This window comes from Oryzias melastigma, linkage group LG1, assembly GCF_002922805.2.
Source record: "Oryzias melastigma strain HK-1 linkage group LG1, ASM292280v2, whole genome shotgun sequence".
In the NCBI taxonomy this organism is placed as follows: Eukaryota; Metazoa; Chordata; class Actinopteri; order Beloniformes; family Adrianichthyidae; genus Oryzias; species Oryzias melastigma.
Window position 1 is genome coordinate 3,566,949 of NC_050512.1, and position 16,589 is coordinate 3,583,537.

General features: G+C 37.6%; 1 protein-coding gene across 2 annotated transcripts in view; it reads left to right on the forward strand.

The window, feature by feature from the left end:
* Positions 1-16,589, forward strand: part of helz (helicase with zinc finger) — a 49,230-nt gene that overhangs the window by 3,244 nt on the left and 29,397 nt on the right. For both annotated transcript variants that reach the window (XM_024259877.2, XM_036209539.1), the window contains exons 2-12: positions 3,978-4,220; positions 4,607-4,643; positions 6,571-6,695; positions 8,503-8,559; positions 8,639-8,687; positions 8,841-8,916; positions 10,038-10,236; positions 10,349-10,456; positions 10,596-10,737; positions 12,560-12,715; positions 12,803-13,073. In XM_024259877.2, coding sequence (XP_024115645.1) covers positions 3,996-4,220; positions 4,607-4,643; positions 6,571-6,695; positions 8,503-8,559; positions 8,639-8,687; positions 8,841-8,916; positions 10,038-10,236; positions 10,349-10,456; positions 10,596-10,737; positions 12,560-12,715; positions 12,803-13,073 — 1,445 coding nt within the window. In that variant the 5' untranslated portion in view covers positions 3,978-3,995. The remainder of the gene's footprint in view (positions 1-3,977; positions 4,221-4,606; positions 4,644-6,570; positions 6,696-8,502; positions 8,560-8,638; positions 8,688-8,840; positions 8,917-10,037; positions 10,237-10,348; positions 10,457-10,595; positions 10,738-12,559; positions 12,716-12,802; positions 13,074-16,589) is intronic.

Genomic DNA, 16,589 nt, shown 5'->3' on the forward strand with positions numbered 1-16,589 from the left:
ACTTATTGATCCCCTTGGTCACATCTATACATTAAATCATTCTGTATTGTGGCTTTAAGTCTGTTTATTGAGTGACAATTTATTTAAATTTTCATATCTGTTCCATAACTGAACAAATAAAATAGTGTACATTTCTAAAAGTTTTATCATTGCTTAACGGTAACTCTCACATTTATTTCAATTTAATCTGAAACATTGCCAACTTTAGCATAAAGAGATGAATGTCAATAGTTGCTGATAATTGTTTTTCTTTTGAGTATTCAGACTTAAAAAATGTATGGAATTTGGGACACGGCTCATGTGTGTAATTACCATGTGACAGTATCTGAGCATGTGTGTACATGCCAATAATATCTGCAATTGTGCCGTGTTGTAATGGCTCTAATTTGAATACCGCTATTTGTTTAAATCTTCTGAAAACGTTATTTACAGCACACATTTCAATATGTTTGATTAAAGATGTTGTCAAACACAGTGGAGGTTCTGAAAAAAAAGACATCAAATGGACATTGAAGGTGTTTCTTGAATTTTTAGCCATACAAAATTGTTTATGCCAAAGAAAGCAAGATAGCTGTTAGAATCGGCAGATTTTGTTGCCATATTTGTAATGAAAAGGGTGAATCTCTTGCTCATATTTATATTTTTCTCAAATGAGATCACCTGAGATGTTCAGTAGGGATAATGAAAGTTTTGTCAGGACTTTTAGAAGTGGACGTTTAGGACACTACCTTGGAGACAAAGGGGATGCTTTCTTCTTGTGTAATTTACTGGAAAACTGCCTAAATGAATGACAATGAAGAGAGTCGACACATTTTTTATTCTTATTGCTGTTTGTACTCCTAGGTCTACGTGTCAGTATGTGTGTGGTTGTGTGGCCATGTGGCAGTCTGACAACCCGTCCAGGGTGTACCTTGCCTTTGCCCTATGGTAACTGGGATAGGCTCCAGCAACACAGTGACATCAAAAGGGCTTTAAGGGATTAAGCTGATTTATAAAATTCACATTTTTCTTGGATTCATTTAATTTTTAAAGCAAATTATTATTTGTAATGCTTTGTAATTACTGCTACAGTATTCACAAGCACCTTGAAAGTGAAAATCATTTAGAAAAAAATCATCCGCAGTTGCACATGAGAATAATTATTTGTTGTCTTGTAATTTTTCTGACTGCCAAAGACAGGAAGTCACTGAATCACAGACGCTGTCAGATGGTTCACAGCAGCTGTTAGACGTGTCGCTGGTTGTTTTGGGTTTTTCTAATAACCGAGTTGCAAGTTAACATTTCTTATATTCTTTGTTTTTGCATTGTGCTCTAAAATTTATTTCCATAGTTGGTTAATTCCAGTATTGTGGGGCTTATTCATTCATTGTTTTCATTTTCTGCTATTTTCCTATGATTGTCCCAACATAGAGTTTATATTGCAGTTTTTGAACTAGTTGCATCTCTTTTTAGGTGTAAATCATTCTTTTTGCTAACACAAACCACATTTTCAGTTTTATTTATAAACTAGTCCTTTTCAAAGACTGTTTTAGACGGTATGATTAATGCTTGAATGGTTTATCCTGGTTTAGCTTGTGCTTTTGAAAATTACATTTTTTATCAACTGTTTTTTTATTTTTTTTACTTTAGGTGTTTTTTTGTCTGATTCTAATTTGTTAACACTTTAATAAGGTCCACCATAAACATTTTTTGTTCTATTCCACAAACCAAACAAATGGTGCCCTAATTGCAAGTTGCATTGTCATAACCACTTTCAACATTTTGAAAAAAGGCCAGTAATTGTAGCCTGGAGTCTTGTGTTTAAGTATTATTGTCTATTTTTTTTCTCCAAGGAAAAACATAAAAGTGAAGGCATTTAATATTGAACAGAATGTTAAAGATCATACCTTTGATAGATCTGCTTTATTAGGACCAATTAGGTTTTTTTCTGTTATCCAGCTTAATACTGGTGACCAGCATATGTCAGATACTGTATTGTTTTTTGTTGTTGTTGTTAAATGAGACTGGTATAGCTATCATATCTTCAAATTATTTAAAATGGTGTGTAGAAGTTATCTACATCAGAATTTACAATAATTTAATGCACATGATCTACAATACTCATATAATTTACCTTCATCATTTCTGCATTTGTGTCACTTGTATTGGGTTCAGCCCAAAAGCTATCATTATACGTAAAATGTGAAGCTGTTTTCAGATTGCATGATGATGATTGGATGGGTTTTAGTCCAGTGCAAACTCACAGTGATGCTTTGTTATACTTTTTTTAGACAAAAAAAATCGGGGTTTGACTTTGTTAGTGTAGGGGTCGGCAACAATGTACATTAATTTCAGCGTCAGCCTTCATGAAGAGGTGATTTAATGCACACCATAGGGGAAAAAAACTAAGTTTGCCACGGTGAAATTAAGATGCAGTAGTTCCTCTGTCTTGAAACTGTTGTGGGTGAGATGACTGGTGGGGTAATATGAGCACGTGTTTGTGGATGGGGTGTGAATGAGAAAAGCGCAAAGCTGATCTGTGAGCTGTTGCACACGTTTATGGCTGCAGAACTTTTTTTCTAATCATGTTTTTGAAATCACAGTGGCTAACGTTTAATAAGTTATAAGTTGCATTTGTTAGATCATAACCAAGCGAGGTCAGATTTTACACAGACTTTCTTTCCGTTCTGCTAATTGTCAAAATGAATGTGAACAAGTTTTAAAAGACTACAGCTGATCACCACTCCATTTACTGGGAGGGAAAAAAACAATGACACTGTCCAATTGCAGAAAATGTATTTTACTATAATTAGCAGTAAAAACATTGAATTCTATATGCAATAAAAGTACCATAACAGAATGAACTTACATTTAGTTACTCAGGCCCTATCTCATAATGTAGCAAATGATGAATAAACCACAAGCATACGCTTGTTTTTCTTATGTTCATGGTTGTGACGTTCCTAGAAATACTGATGGTATTTTTTTCTGATGTATTCAATCCTATTGCTGTAGGTATGATATACTATGAATATCACATACCACAGATACAGTATTTTTTTGTCACAATACTATTTCAACTTTGACCTATTTTCCTTGAGCAATATTGCTATGAAAGCACTTTTTTGAGTTAATGCCAAAATATTCTTAAAAAGGCTATTTGACCTGCTGTTTGTGAATAAAAAGCATTTTTTTGGGTATATCTGAAATGCCTTTGGACTTCCTTGTATTAGGGTTCACATCATAGTTGGTTGGGTATAGGACTTTCTCACAGGACACCTAGGTTTGCTTCCCAAGGCTAGAAAAATCCAGTGAGGGTCCTTAGATAAAACCCTCCGTGCTGCTGCCTAAGTGGGCCTTAAAAACACAAAGTTGCATCAGGAAAAGCATCCAGCGTAAAAACTCTGCCACCTGTGTGAGTCAGTGAAAGCTGATTAGCTGTGGTGACCCCTACGGGATACGCCGAAAGGGGAACAACAGCAACAAGAGTCACATAATAGTTCACTGTCTATGTCTTTGGTCCATTGTCTAGAGTTTATCACTGGCCGCACATACTTAGAAACGTTTTACATTTAAATAGTCACTTTCAAAAATAAATAAATAAATAAAAAGATGCTTCAAAGATTAAAAGATCTTGCTCCATGTAAACTGCAGCCATGTTTGTTTGCAACAGAACTCTGCTACGACTTCTTCCACGGTCATTTCCAGTGTTCCTATTGAACTTGTGATGGATGTATACTTTTGCTTTAATTGGATAAAGTTTTTCAGGGCCATATACACTTTTCTATTCTAATCCGATCTTTGATCTGATTAAAGACATTTTGCGTATGTATCCACAAGCTAGCGATGGGCTCTGGTGCTCCAGTGTAAATAGTTTTTAAAGTCTTGTTTGTAGCATAGACTTTGCAAAGTTCAATGCATCTTAGCTGTTTTATTGTTGCAGATGTAAAATATTAAAAGATGATTGAGCCATTTGTGTTTCTTTTTTTTGCCTGTAGATGTTTTGTTGCTGAGTCATGGCAGACAGGAGAGCGGAGAAGTCATGTGAAGAAGCCAGCAGATCTTTAGCCAGGCGGGAGTACGAGGCGGCCGTCACTCACAGCACGGATGCACTGGTGGTCCTCGCACCCCAAACTCCAACCTCCAGTGCTCCGGGCCTGCAGAGCCCACCATCCCTCTTCTCTGCCGGACCCCTTCGCAGCCGTGCCCTACTCTATCGAATTGCTGCCTTTCTTCAGCTGGTGAGAAAAAGAGTGCTGTTGCTTTCTTCTTAACGTCCTCGCACTGGACACAATTGGTTTATAACAATATTTAAAAAAAGTTTTTCTGCTGCTTATTACTTTGTGGGAGTTAAACACACAATGTTTTTAATAATATGTTTTCTACTGTTTAGAAAGATGGGCTCAGATTGCTGAGCATGGTGCTTAGAGAAACTTTCTTGCGTGTTTTTTCTTAGTGCAGGAATGTCAATTATTCATTTTTAATAATTAATGGTGTTTAAAGACATTTGCTTTAAAAGTGACAACCCTAGTTGTTGATCTGTCGAACACCTTTCTTCATAACTCTAAAACAGTCAATGTCTAATACAGAAATGTCACAAGATCAACTTTTTTCTTCATGCCAACAGAAAAATTATGATGAAGCAGATGAAGACTGCAAACATGGTGAGTGGTAGTCCAGCTTGTTTTACTTATGGCAGTACTGAGAGGGAGCTGCTGTTTGGAAAACTGGATAGAATTCTTCATGCAAGGTTGTTAAACCCGTTGGAACTGAGCGATGCTTGTGTTTGGTTTTTTCCTGTATCTTTAGTCAAAAACATGTAAATTAGTTTGTTGCAAAAAGTTTACACTTAAAAATCTTGTAAATATTGTTTGTTGAACATTTTTTTAAGTTTCCACGACAAAATTAAACACTTTTTTGCTTGCCAGATTTTTCTGTTATAGTGTGATTTTATGTCTAGTGTGTGAATACAACATGGAAAAGTGACAAAATAAAGTTTGTGCCACATAGGTGAGAACTTTGCTGATTAAAATAATACCTGCTAAGCAAGAATCTAGTCTTTTAAACTGAAAATAGAGAGGCAAATACTAAAGTAGATAAAACTGAGATATAGGCTCTATAGCAGGCGTCTGCAACCTGTGTCTCTTTTATCTCTCCATTGTGGCTCCTTGGACAAACATAAAATAAGTCATGGAGACTGCTGATCCAGCCATGTCGACTGTCACAGTCAGCAGCTCTCTGATAATGGCTGTCCAACCAAAACGACCTAAAGAAAACAAATAAAGAAAGCCTGCAAACTAAAATAACAAAACCCAGCAATGTCTAGATCGCTTGAAAGGGAGTGGGAGGAAGTGAACTTATATAATCCCACCCCGGCTCATCACATTGAATTACATCTAGATCGCTTGAAAGGGAGTGGGACAGCTGAGGACAAAGAGGGGGAAAAGAACAAAAATAAATAAATAAAAGAAAAATAAAATAGCATTTTTTTTAAAGTAAGGATTACTTAGCATGTCTTTAATTGAGATGAGTTAAATTTATAATTGATGTCTGAGGTGAACATAGATGATAAACTATGTAGGTTTTTACATCCTGTTGACCTGAAGACGTCTTGTTTGATCAACTCTACCTCCAGAATGAACAGATTTTATATGGAAAGCAAACTTTGGTAAAAAGTTTGATTTTTATGAATTAAATGCACATATTATCTTGTGCTAGTAACCGGACATTGTTTACTAGCTGGCAGGAGCCGCACTGTGAGGATCCTGTGACACAGAGCGTCTTTTATTTTGAAAATAAGTTATTTCTGTTTCTGACAAATGTAAAAAAAAAGAGAAAAAAAAATCACATTTTGAGAGATGCTAGGTTCTTTTTATATCTACTTTTTTGTGCTAAAAAACATAATTTATATTATTTTAAAAAAAGTTAATTTTTCTTAAAGGCTTAGATAAGACTATGCGGCTCCTTCTAGGTTTTAATCAGTAGAAAATGAGCCCAAGTGGCTCTTTTACTGTTAAAAGTTGCCACATTTTTGCTCTGAAGTAGGACGCTGCTTGTAAATCTGAAGTAGATTAAGATTAGTAGATGTTGCAAAATTCACATTGGTTGGTAAAATAAAAGAGAAAATTATCTGAATTAGTGGGATGATTTTAAAGCTACTACTTAAAATGATTTAAGTGTTTTAGATGTTAAGTCTATTATGCCTATTTAAACATATATTTTATATTTATAGCTTTTTTTATTTAATAGATGAACTGTGAGACAATGGAACCCGCTTGTCTACTGAAGTCTTTAGTTTAACAGACATTTTATTTTAGATTCTGTCTAATAGACTTGAGTTGTTTATATAGTAAAGCCTCTTATCAGTGCCATGGATTCAAATCAAAGATGGAATTGGCTAACAAAGCAAATGTCGTCAATTTTTGACCTAAAATGTTGGAGCTTCCAAGGGTCAAAGTGTAGCCCCCAAAGAGACTACAGACTTTGGAAGTCAGTTTCAAAAGTTGTGGTAAATCTTTCTAGTTTCAAAAAAGTTTTTTTTAAATCTGTCTGTTGTAGGATCTACAGTTCTTTGTCTGTCTTCTCTCACAGTTCTGGCAGAAGAAATTGCTCGAGGAGATGGCTCTCTACAGGCGAGTTTGCGCTCCATGCTGTTGGATGGCAGCCTGCAGGAGGTCGCCAGCATCCTCTCTAAAGCCTTGTATGGAGAGCCAATGGTATGATTAAAGGAGCATGTCGTCCAAAACACGCTAAGCATCACCAGTCCTCTCCCTGAAATACACTACCCACAATAAGTCAGGGATATTGTGAACAACTCAGTGGATGTGGTGATAGACACATAATGGTCTCTCTGTGTACAGTGTGTCTTACTTATTGGAGAAAAAAAACAAAGAATTCTAAGAAAAAAAAAACTTTAAAATGGCATTGATTTGAACATTCTTTGGATATAAAAGGCTGATTTTTACCAGTAAGCCATTCCAAGTTCATCATTCAAACAACCATGAACACACGACGACGTTTGATAGACGAGCAGCTCCACCTGGACATAGTTGGTAGTAGGCAGTCAGGTGTTGCAGGTGAACGTGGTGAGTCTCAAAGTGTCATCAGCAGACTTTCATTAAGACACATAATTAAGTGGAGCCCCGCCAGTGACAGAACCAGTATCTAAGGACCCTCAGACATGGTTTTTCCTGAGATGAGGGATACTAAGGTTTCTAGACAAACCATTCACTTTGACTTGAACGACCATTACAGGTGATTCCACTGACAATAAGTCATCACCCTGAGCGTTTGCAGTACAAGACCACGTGACCTGGACAACGCAGCAATGGTCTACGGTCCTGTCCACTGTCCCTTTGCACAGAAATGATGGTCAATGATGAACAATGCCCTGAGGATGGTCCCCAGGGTTTGGTGGAGGAGGTGTAACAGTCTGGGCGGACAAAACCATTGTAGTTATTGTAGATGGTCCAGTCACTGCACATTCTCACCTCCATGACATCATAGACCTGCATGTAGAACTTTTTAGAAGAGGGGAAGGGATCGCCTCAAATCATTTGGCTAGTGAGGAGCTCAAGATGTCGCTGTCATTTTGGCAAATGGTGGAAGTACCTGCTATCGCTGATAATTGGGGTGATTTGTTTTTTATTGTCTTAATGTTCAGGCTGATAAATATAAAAACATAAACATGTTGTTTCTTCTCGTTCATTAGTAATATCATTTAAATTCAAACCAAGTAGGAAAAGTACTGATATTAATAACAAAATGTCTGACTGATTGTGAGTAGTGTATTTGTTATCGTGATTAAAAATGAGAGACTTGTTGTTGAGGTCACAGCTGTGCTTCCTGTCTGACCTCATAACTTGTCAGGTCTTCATGGTGGGAAGCTGTCAGTGACATTATTTGCAAATGTTGTCAAGATTTGTCTTAAAGATTCCCTTAATATTTTTGCTATCCTACTTTATGCTTAGAGCCTTGTCCTGATTTACTTGAACATGATTTTTTAACAGCTGATCCAGAAGCAGTAATATTATTAATTTAAATAATTACTGTCCTCCAGTGTTTTAGTTCGATTGGGACAAAGGAGCATTTCCTTTTATGCTTCCTATTTAGTAATATTTTCTTATTTTAACAGACGCGTCCTGAAGATGTCTTCACATAAGATACCCTCTGAGGTTTAATATTTACTATAGAAGGCATTAAAGTTGAGTAAGCTACTAAGACTGAAAGTAAAGATCTGCAGATTTGTGTAAATGTGGTGAATTGAAGGCATTCTAGACAGGAGACACGGCAGGACATTGATTGACATTGGTCTACAGCCAATCAGGACACGGAACAAAATGAACTGTTAATAAAATCAGAAAAAGATGAACTTCGATGTAGGAATGGACCACTATATAAAGATTATGTTGTATGCATTTATTGTGTGTAAATTGGTATATATAAATAGAAAATGGTTAAAAAAGAAAGGAAGAAACTTGACATTTCTGCTTTACTGAAACTCTTGATCTCTTTCCTTTACAGAATGGTATTGTTACAAAAGACTTGACCAGATTAAAAATGTTATTTTCTGAAATTGAGGTAAGATTGATTGATTAATGACAATCCTACTGGACTGCATTCACATCCACTCAACCAAACCCGTCTCATGTCATGACAGGCTGTAAATAGAGAAATGGCACCAGAATGCACAGATGAGCAGGATGAAGGTAAGCTCACTCTACCATGACTCTCTTTGACCATCACAACTAGAAGCTAAGTTAGATCATTTTTAACTGCTTCCTATATAACATGTTGATATTTGTATGGTGCTAATGCTCTGTCTTGTGTTTTTGTTCATTCCTTGCTTTGCATTTTAACAGAGGTCTATGATGGCTGGCAGTTCCGACCTCCTCCCAGAGGAGTCACCAGCAGTGAGGAGTACACCTTGTGTAAGAGGTAAACTTCTGATGAAAAACAAACAAATAACTCTAAAAGAGTCAGTCACCAGCCACGATTATGAACTCCAGAAGAAGCCTTTAAATTACGTCATAACTCACAGAGCTAAAGCATTCCCAGTTTTTTTTTCTCAAGATTTTGTGAAAACTTTTTTAAAGGTAACAGAAGCAAAACAGCAAAACATTTTCTGCAAAAACAGCTGTGCATGTGGGGACCGCGGACTTTCAGAGCGCAGAACAAGTATTTTTTTTATTTGATTCACTAAAAGGGAGCATTTGGGTCATGTAACAGCATTGTGGTACGTGCAGCGCAGCTTGTCCATTGACAGTCTCAGATGCGTGAGAAACCTGTTCAGCCTTTTTAAAAAATAGTCATTCTAACAAGTTAGCAGCTGGACCTTTTTTTCTATTTGAAAAAACGCGACGAGGTACATTCAAGTTTCTGTCACGGCACAAGCGCTCATCCTCCTTCTGCGTCTTATTCAAGCTGCAACCCTCAAAGATGAGGCTACAGATGAAGCGAAGATGAAATCTTGGTTGATGATTTTATAGAGGAGCTGCAGGATTCTGTATGATAGGCAACTTATAAGGAGCTGTGACGCTGTGGGACCTGTCGATGCGCCTGCTGTGCTGAACTCAGAGCAGACACTTCATACCAAGAAGTGCATTTATTTTGAAAAAGTGTTTCCATTGCAGTTTTGTGAAAAATGTCTATTTCAATACATCCCAAAAACTACCTCTTCTAAGCGCAAAAACTTTTCTTTTTCAAAATTGTGGTGTTTCCATTAAGAGAATTTATTTTCAAAATTCCAATTTGTGAAATTTCAGAGTTAATGGAAACGCAACTATTGTCTGTAAACCCACCTCTATCCCTCAAAATGCGCCCGCCGTGATCATCTGTGCGCTCGCCGATCCTGTGTCAAGTCCGACAGTCAATCAAGCTGAGACTTCCCAAAGTTGCACAAGAACATTTTACAGATTTTGGAACACAAAAGGTGCACCGGGTTAAGAGGCCCACGGTTGATTTTTGACAAAAGTTTAGCCTTTTATGTGTGTAAAATGCAGTATTTGAAAGCCTCTGGCTGTAGGACTGGTTGAAGTTGTTGTTTGATTTCCCCTCAGGTTTCTGGAGCAGGGGCTCTGTCGGTATGGGGCCCAGTGTACATCAGCTCACTCACAGGAGGAACTAATGGAATGGCAGAAGCGTTACGCGTCACGACTCATTCGCCTCAAACAGCAGCAGGAGAGCAAACACTTCACCGAAAACTACATGGAAACCTTGATAGAAAAGTGGATAAACTCCTTTTCTCCAGAGAAAGTGGTGAGTTGTTTTGTGGCTCATCCAAGCAACACAAAAAGTGTAAAGCACCAAAACCACAAACATGTTACTGCGGCTTTCTCTTACATTTTAAAGCTGTTTTTTGTTCTTGCAGCTAAGTGACAGTTTGGAAGGAGTGAATGTAGAGACCAGCTCCAGTCTATCGGTTACTGTCACCACCAAAAAATCCTCCCACTCCTGGATATTCTCTTTGTTGTGCAGGGTAAGAAAGAACCATCTGCTGCCTTTGTCTAACCATATCCCATAAGAAAAATCCCAGTAAGAAACAAGTGTCTGCATGACGTTTGTGATCGCTGTTGGAGTCCGTCTGTTCAATTATTGTTCTGCTTTTTTTCTTCTAGCCACCAAGAAAGCTGTTCCGCATCGCTCTGCTCTATGATGCCCATCGACCACACTTCTTCATCACAGGTGTGTCAGCTGGGGAGCGGCTTCAAACGGTTCCCAAAGGATGCCAAGAGTGGACTCCTGGAGAGGAAACAGCAGGTTTGTTTGGCATTTTGGCCAGGAATACAGTCAGTTTTTTATGTGTTAAAATCCCATTAGTTGTTACACAGTTAGGAGTGAGAGATTTGTTCTCTGGATTTGACCCCTTCCCTGGGGGAGCGGCGAGTTGCAGACACAGCTGCACTCGGGAACCATTTGATGTTTTAACCCCCCAATCCAACCCCTTAATGCTGAGTGTCGAGCAAGGCCTATTATTAAAGTCTTTGGTATGACTCTGCTTGGATTTGAACTCACAACCCTCCAGTCTCAGGGTGGACACTCTTCCACTAGGCCTCTGAGCTGGTGTTAAACACTAGTTTATTACCACAATTTTCCTATAAATACTTTTTTTCTGATTTGCTTGATTATGAAGTACACAAATACAAAAGGTTGTTGTTTGTAAAGTAGTTGTGATTTCATGCTTTTTCAGAGGACAATCATTTAAATGTGTTTGCTTGTTCAGTGGTCCCCAATTCCCAGGCTACGGGTCGGCACCAGTCTGTGGGTCACCTGGTACCGAGCCACAGACCAAAAAAACCCACAGATGATAACTTACATTATTTCTGTTGTTTTAAATTTCTGATTCTGAATGAAGTTTTATTTTGGATTCTGTTCACCACATCCATCTATAACTTCTTCTCGCAGGTCAAGACCTTTGCCTTAAAGGCATCCCCTTAAATAGTCTTCAATAGATAGAAAAAATTTATTCCGAACATATAGTTCAATCAATAAAACTACAATAAAACAGCACAATGTCAAAAAATACACAAGTTAAGAACAATATACAAAAAAATACAATAATCAGTAAAACTGCATTAAAAAAAATACTAGGGCTGGATTAATAAAACTGATTAGCCAGTGTTGAAACTAGTGTTTATCTTAAAAAAAAAGAAGAAATCTGCTATTTACAGAGAAAGGATAATTTACTGTGACAGCTGCTGTTCCCACATCTGCATATAATGCGGCAGCAGACTCTTATGTTTCAAGTTTGCTGCAAGTTGCATTCACTTTTAATATTATTACAAAACGTAAGTTTTAAATTGGTTTTATCATTTTATTTTGTTGTTTATCCATCACACCTTTAAAGCCTGATGCTGGCATCTAGCTGATTTTTTTCATTTAAAGGGAAAAGCTTTCTCACAATTTCATGGCTCCAATGCAAATTTAGTGTACAAAAATAGTTTAAACCATCTGCAATAATCTTACAGAGAGCAAAGATTCAATCAAATAAAGTGGCTGATTGATCTGTAGGAATTATTCCTACATCAAAGCTTAATAAGGCAGACCCATAGTGAGAAAGTTTAATTCAGAAAATAACCAAAGAGAAATACACAATTAAGATTTAGATTAGCATTATTATATATTATATTTTCAACTAATTTTGATGTTGTAGAATTCAAATTTGTAAAATAGATTTTTTGTAAGATGAAAAATGTTTTTTGCCAACTTCAGCTTCACACAGACCGATGCATTAAAATACAGTCTGACATTAAACTGGTCTAAAAAGGTTTGGTACCACTGTGACTCTCCATGTGCTTTATGTCAGCATGAAGCTTTTAGAGCAACATCAGGATACTTTTGAAAAGTCTTACATTCAATAAAAGTGAGCATCTCATGGAGAAATTCATGTTTGTGGAAATGGTTAGGCCCTGCGGCAGACTGGCGATCTGTCCAGGGTGAACCCCGCCTTCGCCCTTCAGTAGCCGGGTTAGGCTCCGGCACCCCCGCGACCCCGAAAGGGACACAGCGGTCAGGAAGATGGATGGATGGAAATGGTTAGTTAAAATCCACTGAATAAGAATTTTTTTTTTTTTTTTTACAGGTGCACCAGACAATGGACTGGATCACTGCATCTACAAGGTGGCTGTGGGTTTCAGCACCGAGATCTTTGGTACCTTCAGGCAAACCATCGTTTTTGATTTTGGGTCTGAGCCTGTTCTCATGCAGCGGATCATGGTGGACGCTGCCTCTATTGAAGGTATTAGAGACCCTCTTAAAATCAGAGTTTCTAATGAATGCTGTAAAAGATGTAGGAATTCAACGCATCCTGTTCTTGTCTCCATAGATCTAGAACACCTGTTGGCAGCACGGCAGCAGTTGCTGATCACTGCTAAGCGCTGGGACTCGTCCTGTAAAACCATTGTAGAATTCTGCCCCAATGAGACGATGGGCGACCTTGAACGCAGCCTCCTGTCCCGCTATCAAATACCTCTGTCGGCTGACCAGCTCTTCACCCAGTCGGTCTTGGACAAGACTCTGACCAAAGACAACTACCAGGCTCGGCTGCACGACCTGCTCTACATTGAGGAAATTGCACAATATAAAGAAGTTAGCAAGTAAGTGGATTCAAACTTGTTAATGTTTTCTGTTATTGACCAGACATAAATAATAATCTGAAAATACACATTTAGAAAACTGTTTTTGATGTTCTTACCATACTTTCCCTGATAGTGGAGCACAAAGAAAATGAAAATTAAACCTAAAATGGCATTTTTGAGAATCAGGAGCAAAGAAAACCAAATTTAGATAACATTAGTTGCAAAGAATCAAACTTCAGAGTTTTTTTATGTTTGTACAGAGACACATCTTTCATTTATCAAGTTCCTGCTTTGTAGTTTTGACAGAAATGGTCGGAGAACTTTATTTGTATTTCACATTGAATGCATTTTAAAGTGCTGACAGCCCATCTATCATTAAACACCTTTCTTTTGGGAAGTAATGTTAAAAAATAAACACTTAAAAAAATACAGACAAATCACGTCCAGTTCAGTGCATGTTCACCTCCTACTCTGATCTATGTTCTGATACGTCTGCACTGGAGCAGTATGAAACTCACCACAAGGGGTCAGACTCGAGCTTTACAGTAATTGTGTGAGGAAGTGGAATTTGTGTGTTTTTCTCAGGCTCCACTTATTTAGCAGTGTCTCGGAGGCAAATGTTTACCTTCTGTGAGGCAGCAGTTTAGGTGTTTATGAGGTGTGTAACAGCAAACGTTTGCAGCAGTCGGAGCTGTTTGTGCTCCATAAAATGTTCCCACCAATTCTTAAAGTGATGCTATTGGATGAGTCATTTTATTTGATGTGGTAACAGACTAAATAATTGGATCCAATGTGTCACTGCCCGTGACAAATTCTCCTAATCTCTATTTATGAATGATGATTTTTGGTTGTAGTATTGATATATTTAAAGAACACATTAAAGTAACATTTTTATTTTTTTGCATACAAACTCTGCAAACTGTGAACTGACTTGACAAATACAGGAAAAAATATTTCGAGAAGTAGAAATAGAAGGAATACAAGGTGTAACAATAATTTTTTAGAATTAATAAGTGCAGAACGAACATTTTAAAACTGAACAAATTGAATAACCTAAGGCCAGTCAAATCTTAAATACAAAAACAAGCTTTGAGGGAGAAATTTAACCTAAGGTTCGACTGAAAATGAAATTGTGGTTCTTCTAAAGTTGTCCGCTCCTGTGAGATTAGAATAATAACAAACTTCAACTGAAGAAACCAGCTGTGCTGTGGATTTGCTGTGAATGCTTAAGCATGTGCCACAATTGTTGCAGTGTGATTATTCAGTTTCAAAATAGCAACAGAAAGAAAATCAGTCGAACAATCAAATCATTAACTCAAGAAACCTTTCCAGTCACTTGCACAGTAGCAGGGCCTATGATACAGTCACAAATGCCATCACGCTGTGGGGAGACATCAGCTGAATCTTCCCAACAGCGCCTGATTTAACAAAATATATATATATTTTTTGATAATTGTTGACATGATCATAAATGTAGATGGAGTCGAAGATGACAGCATTACAAAATTGGGTGTATCGCCGCTCGCCAGCAGCTCTGATTGGACGATGTGTAAATTTCTCCGGCTGGCGGGCGTCCATACCAAATGTCACTGGCTTCCACTGTTGCCTTCCTGTCACTGGTCTGCTACCATGCAACCTCAAAATGTGTCCAGTCAGTCACTGACTGATGTCCACTTATAGAGAAATCGTCTGGTTGCAGTAACATTTTTGCTCCTCCGAGACAGAATGAGACTCCCGCCTGCTGATTCCAAATGCCAACGCTGTGCCGCCACCTGCTGAATTTGCTGAAGAACTTACATTTAAGTCGCCATGCGATGGCATTTTGGGATAAGTGACTGCAACATTATTTACTGTTCCCTGCTTCCGTATTTTACATATTAGGGGTGTAACGGATCACAAAACTCACAGTTCGGATCGTGTCACGGTTTTAGGGTCACAGTTCTGATCAATAAAAAATAAAAAACAGAAAAAAACAACAAGATAAGCCTAAAATAACTTATTTGAAAAGCTTTTAAACATATATTTGAGAAAACATAAATTAAATATACACTCACGCATCTTTGAACATATGTAAAAACATGTAGTTTCTGATTATATTTACATGTCTGGAGACCAAATCTACAAAAACTGAGAGAAAAGAATGTTTAATATGCAGTTTTTACCTTGACCCCCCCCAATGTCCAAATTCAATCTTTAGTGGAAAAGTTGAAATGAAACTTTCATTATTTTTTGTATAAATTGTAGTATTGATACTAATTTGGGAACAATTAAATATGTCAAATTATTGTTACCTGTAGTACATGTGCAGGTGAGGCCTGAAGGTTTTTGACACTTTTGGCTTGCCCTACTACCTTCCCCTGACTGTTGCAGGAGCAGCTGCTGCTCCTCACTGGGAGATCTGCACCCATGCTTTTATTCAGCTCTTCAAAATAAATAAACCTGATGTCTCAGACAGTATTCGCATCCTCCATGATGACTTTGAGAAAAGATTTTGACAGAAGCTCCTCCCACACGTGACAGGAGCTTCAGGCTAACAGACTTTTGGATAACTGTCAAGAAGCAAATTTGACGCCTGTTAAAACAAAGACAGCGTACAGTAGATGAATTTGATGACTAATTCATTCAGTGTGGACAGACAAATGTAATGATGGCCGTGCGAGGGACATAGGAGGGCGCCGAGGAGAGGAAATATCAGCTGGTTATGTAATAAAAGCGTAGATCTAGTAAGTCTTACAGCATGAAATATTCACTTCTGTTGATGAACATTTCCACTGCATTCACAGTTAGAAGATGCTTCTACCCACAGCTGTTTTTTTCTTTTTAGTTAGATGTTAGAAGTGTCATCTTGCTCAAGGACACAATGACCATCAAGCCGAGATCTTGACCTCACAGCCAACTGAATGAAACCAGTTGCTAATCCCACTGAGTTACAGCCACGCCCCTTTACAAACTAAAACTAGGAATCTGAGACGGAGAAACCAAGGGCTTTCTGCGGTTGTGTAACACTACTAGTTTATACATGTAAACGCAGAATAGCTTATCTTGCTTGTCAATCATCCACTGGAGTACATTATCATATTTCTTCCTATTTCATCATTTCAGACCACTGACTGCTGTTTATGTAGACCTGACTGAACTGACTTTTAGGGGTTTTTTTTTGGAGTTGCTTAAATGTTTTATTTTATTATTTTTGTCTTATTAGATTAACTTTATAATCACACTTTTTTTCTCACATGCAGCTAGAATGGTATGGCTCACAGTTATCAACTCAAAATGATGTTGCTTCTATTTTCAACTTTTTTTTTAATTTGGGCCTTAAAATTATTATTATTATTATTATTATTATTTATTATCAATTAAACCTTTTAATTTTATGAGTTTTGTAGTCACAGAATTATGTCTTTCCACTAAATTTGACAAGCATAGCATTGCCTGATGGCCATTTTCAGGAGTTTTTACGCCTCCTTTTTGTTAACACATGTCAAAGTGAAGGCCCAGGGGCCGGATCCGGCCCTCCGGGTAATTATATCCGGC